The sequence below is a fragment of the Ammospiza nelsoni genome, chromosome 1, assembly GCF_027579445.1.
Source record: "Ammospiza nelsoni isolate bAmmNel1 chromosome 1, bAmmNel1.pri, whole genome shotgun sequence".
In the NCBI taxonomy this organism is placed as follows: Eukaryota; Metazoa; Chordata; class Aves; order Passeriformes; family Passerellidae; genus Ammospiza; species Ammospiza nelsoni.
In genome coordinates this window covers 5,986,948-5,999,263 of record NC_080633.1, presented here as the reverse complement: position 1 = coordinate 5,999,263, position 12,316 = coordinate 5,986,948, and the positions used below count along the sequence as shown (strand labels likewise).

The 12,316-nt window shown below is 42.5% G+C and overlaps 1 protein-coding gene across 4 annotated transcripts in view; it reads right to left on the bottom strand.

Moving 5' to 3' along the window:
* LOC132085279 (sodium channel protein type 5 subunit alpha-like) overlaps window positions 1-12,316 on the bottom strand; it is a 178,663-nt gene that overhangs the window by 60,182 nt on the left and 106,165 nt on the right. For 2 of the 4 annotated variants that reach the window (XM_059490655.1, XM_059490662.1), the window contains one exon: window positions 1,995-2,153. In XM_059490655.1, the coding sequence (XP_059346638.1) occupies window positions 1,995-2,153 (159 nt within the window). The remainder of the gene's footprint in view (window positions 1-1,994; window positions 2,154-12,316) is intronic. The other 2 variants (XM_059490670.1, XM_059490677.1) reach the window with 2 other exon arrangements.

Below are 12,316 nucleotides of genomic sequence, written 5' to 3'. Positions count from 1 at the left end.
AACATGACGAGCGTGTCCTGGCGTGCTGGCACCAGGATTGCTTCTGCTCAGGGGGACCGTGGGTATGTGATGTCCCCACGAGACCTTCCAAAATAGCATCCTTTGGGCTCTGCTCTTTTGTGCTGGCATTCGTAGCCTCGCGTGAACTTCCGCTTGATTTCAGCTCATCCCTGGATTATTGCCATGTTCCTCCACCTCTCTCTAAGCAGCTGCAAATAGAGTCAATTATACTCTGCTATAGAGAGGTGGCATTTGTGTCTCAGGACCCTTTGAAAGCTGAGGGAGGAAATGGGGATTATTTCTTTATCACGATGTTGCTGAATATATCGAGGCTAGGATGTTCCTGACTTATCATGACATTTTGTTTAGCACTAAAAAAGGACAGAGTTTTCTGGCCTCCCTGGTTAGGATCACAGGGTCCATTTGTCTTGAAAAGATATTTAAACATGAAAGATACCTAATCCCCTGAGAGAAAAATGCCTGACGTGGTCTTCTAATTCCTCCTAGTTATAATGCTTCTTTACATTGTTTGTATTTCTTTGCTAAATATACATATTATTTTTTTTTTCTCTGAGACCAGAATATCAAATATTTGAGTCTCCTTCCTCTAAATTCAGGATGTTTTCTTTCTGAATATGAATATGCCAAGATGTACTCTGGCAAGGATTGCCCTTTAAAGAAAGGCTTCACGGCTGGAGGATTTCTGGTTCCTGTGAGTGGAATTTATCTCACCTAAATGTGCAACCTAAGTGCTCCCTTTATAGTTAATGGAGAGAAATGGACACTTTTATGAGATCTGACCTAATGTAAATGCTGATTTCAGCTGGAGACACATTTACCTGCCTACATTGTCTAAACAGAGGCCTCAGATGACAAGTCCAGATGCAGATTGTTTACATTTAGTTCAGCAGATTCCACCCATATGACAACAAGAATCAGCAGGCTTGGAGAAGGGGAGCCCTGGCTCTGGGATGGGTCTGTTTCCTGTTGTTCTGTCAAGATTTCTCCATGGGATTGCTCCTGCTGGGCACAAACTTGCCAGCAGTTTTGCTGCAGAACTGGGAAAGGTGTGATGTGTGTGAGTGCTGTGCCATCCCTTCCCTTTCATCAATTTTCATCCCACACAGCAATTCCTGGTTCCAGCCTCAAGCAGCTGTGGAGTTCTCCAAACTCCCAGGACATTCCAAACCTCCATTTCCTGATTTCAAAGAGAGGAATCCTTCACTCTCTAGTAATAAAGGCAATGTTATGTCAATAAAATACTAAACCTGAAGGGGAAAAACCCCCAACAAGTAAGCAAGGAGAATACAGGCAATTACACAGCCTGGAGTCACTCAGTGTACAGTACAAACACATTATTTTTGATATTTATGGTTATGAGGACAACATCATGCCACAACTTGAAAATAAATGTCAATGTGTACACATCAAGAAACAATTAATGAGCTGCACTTTGGCCAAATCAACTAAATAATACCAAGGCTTGCTCTTTAGTTAGTACCTTCACATCAGCTACTTAAATTGCAGCACCTTTCTTGGGTGTGTGTTAACAGGAAAAGAAATGTTAATCTGTGACAGAGAGCAGATGCTCTCCAGTGAATTCAACATTCATGTCTGCCAAGTCAGCAGATGCCATTCCTAGATCTGCTTTTCAGTGGGAAATCACACACATATTTTCTCCTAAAATGGGACAGTAACTTTATAGATGATTTTGTGGTTTGGTTTTTTTTTTTTTTTTTTTCACAAAAGCCTCTTAAAATTCCATAATAATTTATAATGCATGTTTTCCAAGCTTTCCAATTATTTTTATAATGACAAAATCCTCTCTCTTTTGTGTTAGGACTGTAATACCTATTACACACTATTGCTTTCCTACCCCTTGACAAACATGTATTTTTACAAGCCATAAGCCCCACATAAACCAGTGGCATGCACTACAGAGCTGGTGCAATGAATTTCATGCAGTATTCAGGTAGGAAAGTCGTTTGTGTTACCTCTTTTTGCCCTACTGGAGGTGGTGGCTCAGCCTTCAACTGCTTATCCACGTGCAACTCACTTAACTCTTCATAAATCTCAGAGTTCTGACTGCGGACTCCTGGGCTTTGGCATCTCTGCCCCCTCAGCTGCAGCTGCTTTTCCTGCTGGAAATAATCCTAGATGGGTTTATTTTCTTTCTCTTTGGTAGCATGCTTATTTTTTAAAGAGGACTCTCCAGCTAGAAGAAAAAACAGCCTGGAGTATTCTCGTCAGGGGACGACATCTTAAAGAAATGGCAAGAAATGAGATAACACAAGCCTATGGTGCAAATTTTGAGCTTTAGCAACTTGGATATGCCAAGGTATCTGACTGTAGAAAATGGACATACAAACAGACCAACTGTTTTTCTGAGCTTTTGTTGCTGAAGTGGGATGAAATTCCCTTGCCATCTCCATATTGAGCCTGGTTTTGAGATATAAACTTCCTCAGTGACGTGAGGTGCAGAGAGAGGTGGCTGCCAAATAACCAAGGGGTGTACTCTGAAAACTCACAATCAGGTGGTGACACTCAATGATTTGAGTAAAAACTGGAGAAAGGCACAAGGGCAAAACCCACTATTGTTCTACAAGTCAGCACGAAACAAGGTGAAAAATCTCCATACCCAGAGAAGAAAAGACACACATTGCAAGGGAAGAAAATGCAAAGTTCACTGGAAAAGATAAAAGATATCTGAAAATAGATATGGAAAAGCTGCAGGTAAACACGCAAATGTATGAGGCTCCTATTCGGCAAAACACTTAAGGCCACTTTGCACCCACTGAAGCACAGGGGCTCAACCACAGGCTGAAAGGAGAGCACACTCTGAAGCACTTCCCTGAAAGGGGATGGACTCTGGAAGCACAGCAGTAATTTTTTCTCTCAGTAACACATTTGACTAGACCTTGTGCTCGCTGGTATGCGCGGTGCCATTAAATCCAGCCGCTTCTTCCTGGGGCGGTGATTATTGCTGCTGAGCTCTCCAGAACTTCTCCCAGGACTAATGGCACAGGAAAGGATGTTTGCAGGGTTGGTCCCTCCCTCTGGAGGCCCAGGTGCTCTGTTTGTGTGCCTTTATTGATCCACCTAAGGCAGGGATTTCACTGAAAACTCCACAGCTCATCACAGCACTACCACGGTTCGTGCCATTACTAACGCAGCTACTGAAATATTAATAAAACTCCAGCAGGATTCAAAGGGCTGTGCTGAATTGCTTACAGAGGGACTCCCATGCTGAGAAAGAAATTACAAGCATAATCAGATTTCAATAGTAATTATTTAAACCTATTTATCTTTCACTTGTCCAGCTTTTTTTTCTTTTCCTTTGGCTTGACTGACATTCAGTGTTATTCAGGTATTAAGCAAATTTCCCTTCCCCAGGGAGCCCCAGACTACCTGCCTCAGTTTTAAAGCCACATCACTGCAGGAAGTCCCTCAAGAGGTACCCGGAGCAGAAAAACACTTTATTCCAAATGTAACTATCTGAAAGACCAAATGACACAAAGGAAGCAGTTGGTTAAGCAAATTGCTCTCTGTATAAATACTTTTGGACTGTCAGGTTTGTAGCACTCTTTTCAAATGTCGTTGTGTGTTTCTGGGAAATTAATTTAAAATCAAATTACTCGTTTCCTGCTTTGGAGGGCATGTGGTCCAAAATATATTCCAACTTTAATAAATCAAATTATGTATGTCCAAACCTATACCCTCTGCATAGGAAGGTACTACACACAATTTCTAGTCACACATTAGCACTGATCTTCATAGGCCAATAACCACAGAGTTACAGGTATGTCTCTGACAAAAGGTAACACTTTTTAAGGCTTTTCAGCAGTTTTTGTCTTTGGAAATTGTTTAATATTCAGGAGAGAAGCCAATGTGGAAGGCACAGTACACACAACTAAGGCACTCAGCCATAAATGTCTTTTTTTTTTAATGCAATGTGCATACAACTTAGTACCAAGTAATCTTAATGGCATGCTATTGGTTATAGCACTGGAACAACAGAAGCAATTGTTTCATGCTGAAAGTGCAACACAATCTGAGGTGACGTCTCAAGTTCATTTATGCAGAAATGTTGTGCACTCAGATTCACTAGAACTGCGCACTGTAAGAGGACAGACCCTGTAACTCAGCTGGTCTGATGAATATTCTAATTGTTAAGCAAATCATTGTGTTAAGCTGGAGTCAAATGCCAAACTTACACCAATTCTCTATTTACTAATCCCTCTGTGTGGTACCAGGACTTAGCAACGCTTTCATAGAGATTCAACTCCAGGAAATGTTGTCCTGGCTTCTTCCCAGAAATCACACTTGCACCAAGTATCCAATGAGTTAATGCTAATTAAAACTGATTAATATATCCTGGCAAAATATTCAATGGGAGCATCAGGCACATGTGCTCAGACAACGATTTGGTTCATCAGCTTGGGTTTTCAGGCTTGTCCTCTAAATTTAAAACCTGGGAGGAAATGAGTAAGAGAAATAGACTGTTCCAAAGAATCTGGTTGTGCAGGCTGATCCCAAAAGGAGTGTTAGGGAATCAGCTGAGTTTTTGCAAGCAACCAATGACAGCCTTGGTGAACAATTCTCTTGAGATGTGACAGTCTCACTTCCAGCACACAGCACCTGAAAATCAGCAGAGACCTGTCTGGGGAAAGGTGCCTTTGGTTTATGTTGTTTAACTTCAGGCTGTTTGCTTTTGTCCTTATTCCAGATGATTTGTTCTTCTGGTGGCAACGGCAGCAGGTCTATCTCCTGTACAGCTTCCCACCGTGGGTGGTTTACATAATTTATGTTTAATTTTTGTATCAAGTGCCACGTTGCCAAGGTAATACACATTATGTTAATATTTATCAATTCAGTCGCTTTCTTCATTTGTAAAGTAAAAACATTGAATGGTACTAAAACTTTGTGCATGCAAAGGGAGGGCTGGGGAGCCCAGGACTGACCTCAGGATGAACCAAAAGTTTGCTCACCTTTGCTTTGACATGAACCCTAAAAAGAGGTGATGCGCCAACACCATGTCAGTGATTAGCACATGGAGAGGGGTGCACAGTGCTGTCTCCTCTCACACTTCAGCCAAGTTGCAGCACCAGGAAAACAGCTACCAGACTGGAAACAGGGCATAATCTGGGTGACATCTCAAGAGTGCTGGGGCACGGACCCACATAGCTGTTTGCTGACACAAATAAATGCAAAGGCTCCACACTGTGTCGTGTCTCTGAAAAGCACAGATCGGCTAATTGTTCCAGGCTCAAAGGGGGATTAGTGCAAATGCCACTCCTCTGGAAAGAGGACTTGCTGCTGGCAAAACAAGGCAAATACCTGTCATCAGCGTGGATTCACTTTATTCCTTCCCCATGGAAATATCATTTTTTCCATTCTCTGCAAACAGATTTAGAAAGAGGATCCCAGGACTTGCCTTTCGGGTGGTGATCGGTTCAAATGGGTTCTCCTGATGCTTCTCTCACTCTCTAGATCATGACCCTATCTTGTGACATTTGTTCCCTGATTCTCTGGCTGTGGCTGTTGTGAGAAAGATGTGCAAATCCTTTGATAGCAGGAAGCTTCCTGTCCCAAGCAGGTGGGGAGGAAAGAGACAGGAATTGGCTCTGGGGCTCTCCTCCCTTGCCATTGTTACTGCAGAACCAATAAGCAAAGATAATGTGGATGGATTAAGTTAATTATTTTACTATTTTATGAAAAGGTTTGCCCTTTCTTGGGTGAGAGAGTGCAAAAGCAAACTGTCTTTTACTCAGTCACAATGCAATGGGAAGCTTTGATGCCTTGTATCCACTCCCCACCATACTCATGCATCCATCTGCCTCTTGGAAGCCCAATTTTGACACACTAATAGGAATTCAGGGGTGTCTGAGTTCTGCAGTCCTATTCCAGGAATGATCTGGTCAGGATATTTTCCATGGGATGTTGCCCATCAGGATTCTGACAGCAGAAGAATCTCCTCTTTAGCCATTCATTAATGAGTGATGCTATGACATTAAGTCTCCTCAAAAAATCCAGCTCCTTTAACCGATGACAACACATTGTAACCTGTAAAGTTTCCCATACCCAAATTTTGGACACCATAAGGGGAGTCTGCAGAGCTTTTCCTGTGTAGTAAACCCTGTTCAGCAGAGTAACAGGGATTTTACAAGAGGGCTGTTTACTCTGCGAAGTGGTTGTTGATGTTTGTGTTTCTCCTTGCAGACAACTATGGATTTCACAAAATTGCTGTGCCTAGTAGCAATTGGCACCCTTTCTCAGCAACAGTTTGCATCTAGTAACTGGCACCCTTCCTCTGCAAAGGAGCCAACGAGTAAATGATGGTGAAAACTGAACTGTTTGTGTACTACCTCCACATAAGTGGAGAAGCAAGCAGATTGCAGAGCTGCTGAAAGACGGTGAGCTTGCATTGCTGCCTTGGTGGCACTTATTCTGTGTGTAAAGTAAACAGGAGACTGCAGTCTGCAGAGCTGACAACTCTCAGATATGCTGAATTCAGTCTTTCTGAAAAGCCTTGAAAAATCTGAGCTGAAATGGGAGAGAAATAAATAACCACAAGCCGGAGAAACGAATCGTTGGTGCTTATTACCAGAACAGATCATTTATGATCCTGATCCTTCTCTTTCACAAATAAATGTAAATCCCTGTAGCACCAACAAAATCAGTGCATTTATCTTTCTGCATGAAGAAAGATCACCAAATATATCAGGAAAATTCCCTTACTTCCATAATATGAGAAGGGGAAGATTTGTATCACTTATTCTGCTAGGAATAAAAAGAAGGCTGGAGAGCAGCTGTCACTTTTAAATGTGCACATTTAAGAGTCTCTCTAACCTGCTTTGAAGATTTGCTTCTGTAATGCAGAGTTGCCACTACTCAGTTTAATGGGCTATCACAGGAAAACCCGGAGCAATACCACAGCACAGCACAAGGATTATAGCTGAGACACAAAAAGGACTTGTGCCGCACTGTGTTCATTTCTAAGAGCATTTTGTTGGCAGACTACAACATTTGCAATAGCAGTGTAAAGTGTGTCAAGTCCTACCTTAAGGCTGACACACACATGTATCATTTAAGACCTGCAAATTTCTCATAGAGTGGACAAATCCAAGAGAGTCTAAACCTGATTATTAGAGACTGGTGATGCCCCCTCTCCATCCTATGCCACTTGGTCCCTCATTCCACTTCAGCAGGAACAGCCAGACACCATAGCTTAGTACACTGATTTTTGTTCCAATTTTACAGCATTTATCCATCCCTCCCTGTCATTTCTCCTGTCATTCATCTATGCAAAAGCCAGAAACAAAATGGTGCAAAGGGAGTAGTAGAACATAGAATTAAAGGTGCTGCTCACATTTGCTCTGTGAATCCATATGAATATTTTTTTTTCACTTTCTTGATGACTCAGCCTTTATAGGAACCACGCTTATAAAAATCCAAATCACTAACACATGCATAAGAGCCACGTGGGCAAAACAGGTTAAATACAATAGTCTCTGAGCCCTGAAAGAGCAGAGTTTGTTGCCCAGCCCCTGGGCAGATGATACCCCCAACCTGGATGTCTGTAGGTGCAGGTGATTTTTGTGTGTACTGTCACCTCTCAGGGTTAAGGGCATGGAATTCTGAAGTTAAACTTATGTAAGTAAAACACAGATCTTATCCTCCTGTTTGAAACACATTTTTTCCCCCAAAAAAGTCACAAGGTATTTGTAAGAAAACTCCAGCACCTGCCTAGAAAAATAACGCACCTGTAAGTACTTAGCTGGATAAAATTATCTGACCACTACAACTCAGGACGTGCAAGGCTAGGGCTGGCCAGAAATCACAGCTGCTCAGCAGAGCATGTTAACAGCAAAACCTCCCCTGGAACCAGCCTGACCTGGTATTTTCTTCTATTTTGAATAAAGGTGAACTAAAACTTTGCCAGACAAACCTCATCACAGCCACTAACTGCTGGTCTCACTGCATGAGTGTTGGATGTTTTGCAAAATGTCATCCCTCAGAAGCAGCAGTTCAGCAGTGTTCCTTCTTGGATTAATCCAGAATATTTTAAGCCTTTGAACTTTGGCTGCAGAGGAGCAAGGCGCATTTTTTCTAATGGCTTCTGTCTTCCTGGCCCTAGATCCTTTACCACACTGAGCAACACACTGCCCATAATAAAACAGAAATTCATTATTCCAAGAGTTGACTCTTAAAACTTGTCTGAGAGGAAGAACTTGGCAAAAAGATGGACTGCCAACGTTAATTTATACTGTTATCAATTCAATAGGCTTAAAAAGGCAGTGAAAGCGTTTCATAAGGGTTCATTGTTCAGAGTTCAAGCTAATACCTTCTGCTAAATTGCATTTTGAAGTTTAATCACAATCTACTTTATGTTTCTTTCAGTAATTGGGATTTCTCCACAGTATAATATGAAAAACTCAAACTAATGGGCTTCTCTAATGGAAGTTTAAATTTTGGAAATTTGCCTTGGAGTGCAGTGAGTGCGAGTGCCTGAAATAACCCAGAACCTTTCACCCAATTAAGATGTTAATATTTTGATCATTAAGAAAGTTTCATATTATTACAGGCAACAGCAACAAAATAATCATTATTTGAAGTGTTATTTTGGAGTGTAATTAATGGGAGCAGCTTTACCCCTCCAACACACACTGCCTCACACGGCACGGGAGCGGTTGCTGCTGCTCTTTTTGTGCAAAATGCTAAATGTCAGCATTTTCTTTATCCAAGAGAGGAACAGTGAGAAATGCTCATTTCTGGTCAGCCTTTTGCTCCAGGGAGGGACACGGATCCTGGGAAATGGCATCCAGCAAGCTGTGACTGACTGACACGCACTCCCGGGGCCGGGCACTTGTCCAAACGCATGTTGTCAACTCTGCTGCTCCTGATATCAGCTCTTTCAATGCCAGCCTGGCTTTTTCCCCCTCCTTTCCTTCTCTCCCCCATCAGCTCCCTGTGTTTCCTGCACCTTAGCATTGTGCTGTGCAAAAATATGTTTGCCTGGCACTGAGAAATGAATGAGCACCCTAAAACCTCTGTTTGTGGTGTGAGTGCTCCAGTCACATCAGCAGAGATCTGACACAGGAGTTTCTGCCCCACTCTACTGCCAGAAAATAAACAAAAGCACCTTTCTACATGTAGAATCCCAGATGAGGACATAGGTGCTTTAAATCTGCTGCTGGGATTTACAGTCCTGTTTTCTTTTTTTTTAATGCTTTTGCTGCTATTCTTCTGAAGACAATAAATCCAGAACTGTTCTCTTTTATTGCCAAAAATAATTAGCCAATAATTGAGTTCTACACAGTTTCCAAGAAACACGAAGCAAAAGATATGGCTTAAAAAGTGATAAATTCAGGCAAACTATGTCCAGAATAATAATGAAACTCCCCTGTTATCTTACTTAATGATCAGAAAAATATTGGCCCAACTAAAGGTGACAAGAAGGATGCTGTAGGATTTATTGTGTGCAGCATGCATGTACACACGTGGGCTCACTCTCCTCCCACTGAGAACTGGGGAGCCATCAGCAGGATTTAATGGTATTTTATCTAGTTATACTCAGGGAGAATGTGTCCTACAGACTGGAACTGCAAGCAGACAGAAAACAAATACTATTTGAAAAGGGCATTAGGGTTCCTGACAGCAAAGTATATTTCCTGCAGTAAAAGGCTGAAATTAATGTACCCTGTCAAATAAACACATGGCTTCATGGTATCTCTGATTTATAGGTGTTAGAATTATTAGGAGCATAAGATATTGTCACAAACAATTCTATAACAAAATCTTTGTGCACTGGCATTTTTATAGCAATTTTCAATAATTTCAGCTGCACTTGCATCAACCTGGAATAATTCCATTGACTTTTGCAGAATCCCTTCAGGTTTAGAAGCAGGTTTGTAATGAACAAGAATTGTACAATAAAATTTCCACTGTGTACAAAGGAAACAGATGTGGGTCCACATGCAGATGGTGAACTTTCTGTTACCTGAAAAGTTTCTTTTTTTTTTCCATCTTACAAATGATGCATCATAGCTAAAATAAACTTACAGTCTCCCTGCAGAAATTAGCTGTAGTCCTTGACTCAGTGCTATGAGAAAGCAAAACCATCAAATTTTAATGGTCCTTTCTGACCTCAAAATTATGAATCTCTTACTGGTAGAAACTTGTAAGAAAAGCCATCAGAAACAGTTTCACCTTGTCAAATGAAATTAGTTAGTTATTTTGAAATATAATAAGCGAAGAAGAGAATAAAAATTTGGAGTTCTGATCCATTTCAGAGCAATACAGAGACTGCACCAATGGAATAGAGACTGAGGGCAGCCAGCTCTATCTTTGATGTGTACAGAGGCAGTTACTCCTCTACAGGTGTGTTCCAGATTGCAAGGCAAGATGTATTCTATTACCATCTGTATGGCAGTTGTCTTTTGTCAAGTGGGCAGTTTTCCTATCTCCGAGTGACCACAATCACTCTTCCCTTGAGAGGGGACATCTGCTGATAACAGCTATTGAATGTCACTGCATGGCTGATAAGAACTGCAGCATCCCATTGGGAGATGTGAGCCCAGAGGGAGGAGCCAAGCATTCCTACCCAGATATAATCCAGAGGTTTTGAGACACCAGCACGGCTTCTCCACTGGATTCCCCAGAGGAACAGCAGCTGCCTCTCCTTCCACTGGATCTTCAGAGGAAGAATCCATCCTTCTGTACAGGATCCCTGCTCCAGCAGAACCACCCCTGACACTGCAGGAGGGCTGAGCCACAATTCCAATGGGACTGCTGCCAACACCCTGACCCACAGGGTGTCAGGTTGGGTTCTGACTCTGTCAGAACAACTCAGTGTTGTTCTAGTGTACTGCATTGTTTATTGTATCCTTTTATTTTCTTCCCTATTAAAGAACTGTTATTTCCTGCTCCCATATATTTTTTTTTTTTTGTCTGAGAGCCCCTTAATTTAAAGTTTATAGCAATTTGGAGGGGTGGGGAGGTTTTACATTCTCCATTTCAGGAGAGGCTCTTGCCTTCCTTAGCTGACTCCTGTCTTTCCAAACCGAGACAAGCTGGAAACCTGCTCTCCCTTGGAAATGTGCTTGGTGAAGTCCAGACAAGGCTATATAAGGGGGGAGAACTGTCAACTGAGAAAAAAATGTATGACTGAGAGAGCAAAGTGTGCTCTGGAGCAAACAATACCCATCCAGTGTGCAAAATCCAGGTACTGACCAGCCCTTGGGTACTCTGTGCAGATCTAGTTCCAAACATCCCAAAAATGTCAGTAGAGCTGCTGCTGTGCCCAGAGTGGTCTAGGAAAGCCCCACTGAGAATTGGAGCTGGAAAGCCTGAGAGGAAATGAAAAACACAGTCCTGCAGGCAATATTCCTTGCCTGGTCAGGGAAAGGCGAGCCCCAGGAGACACAGCAGCAACTCTCTGCGCTTTCAGGATTCCTGGAGCCAGGGGTTGTCAGAACTCAGTCCATCCTTCTGGGTGTCCAGAGTTGCCAAGGACCCCATTGGGGGGCTCAGAGACCCTGGCATTCTGCCTAGAACACCTGGAGATTTGATTGTGACCCTTGGAGCAAGTTGCCAGCTTTGTAAGAGGGCCTGAAAGTCACAGAAGTTTGAATAGTGTAATAAAAAAATTATCACAGGGTGAAAATGTAGATTTTAGGATTTTTGAAATGGGGGTTATGGGGACAAGGACTTGGGTGTGTCTAGCCTTTCTTCTTCTTCTTCTTCTTCTTCTTCTTCTTCTTCTTCTTCTTCTTCTTCTTCTTCTTCTTCTTCTTCTTCTTCTTCTTCTTCTTCTTCTTCTTCTTCTTCTTCTTCTTCTTCTTCTTCATTTTTTGCAGTGATGTTGGCACTTTGGGATTGGTCTAGAGTAGAAGTGCACTGTCTAACATAGGTGATAGGTATTGGGAATTAAGTGTAAATATGTTATACATAGTTTGTAGTATAAAAAGACAACACCGCCTCAGGGGCGGTCAGAGTGCCTGTGGCTGCCCTGCTGAGCAGATCTCGGCTGGGCAGAAAAAAATTTTTTTAGATAAGAATTAATAAACAACCTCAAGACCAAAAAGTGAAGAGTCCAGACTCGTTCTTCAGCTGTGCGGGCTGAAGCAGAGACACCCTGCACATCTCGGGGCAGCGATTATCAACAGCAACCCGAGAAGGGGTGAGCCTGAGGCAGGAGAATGGGTCATTCCTCCTCGGGATGGCACAAAGTGGCTCTGGGGGCACTCTGGGAGCCCAGCAAGAGCAGCCAGGGCTCGGGGGGTGTGCGTGCCTGGAGCCCAGGCTGGGCTGGGCA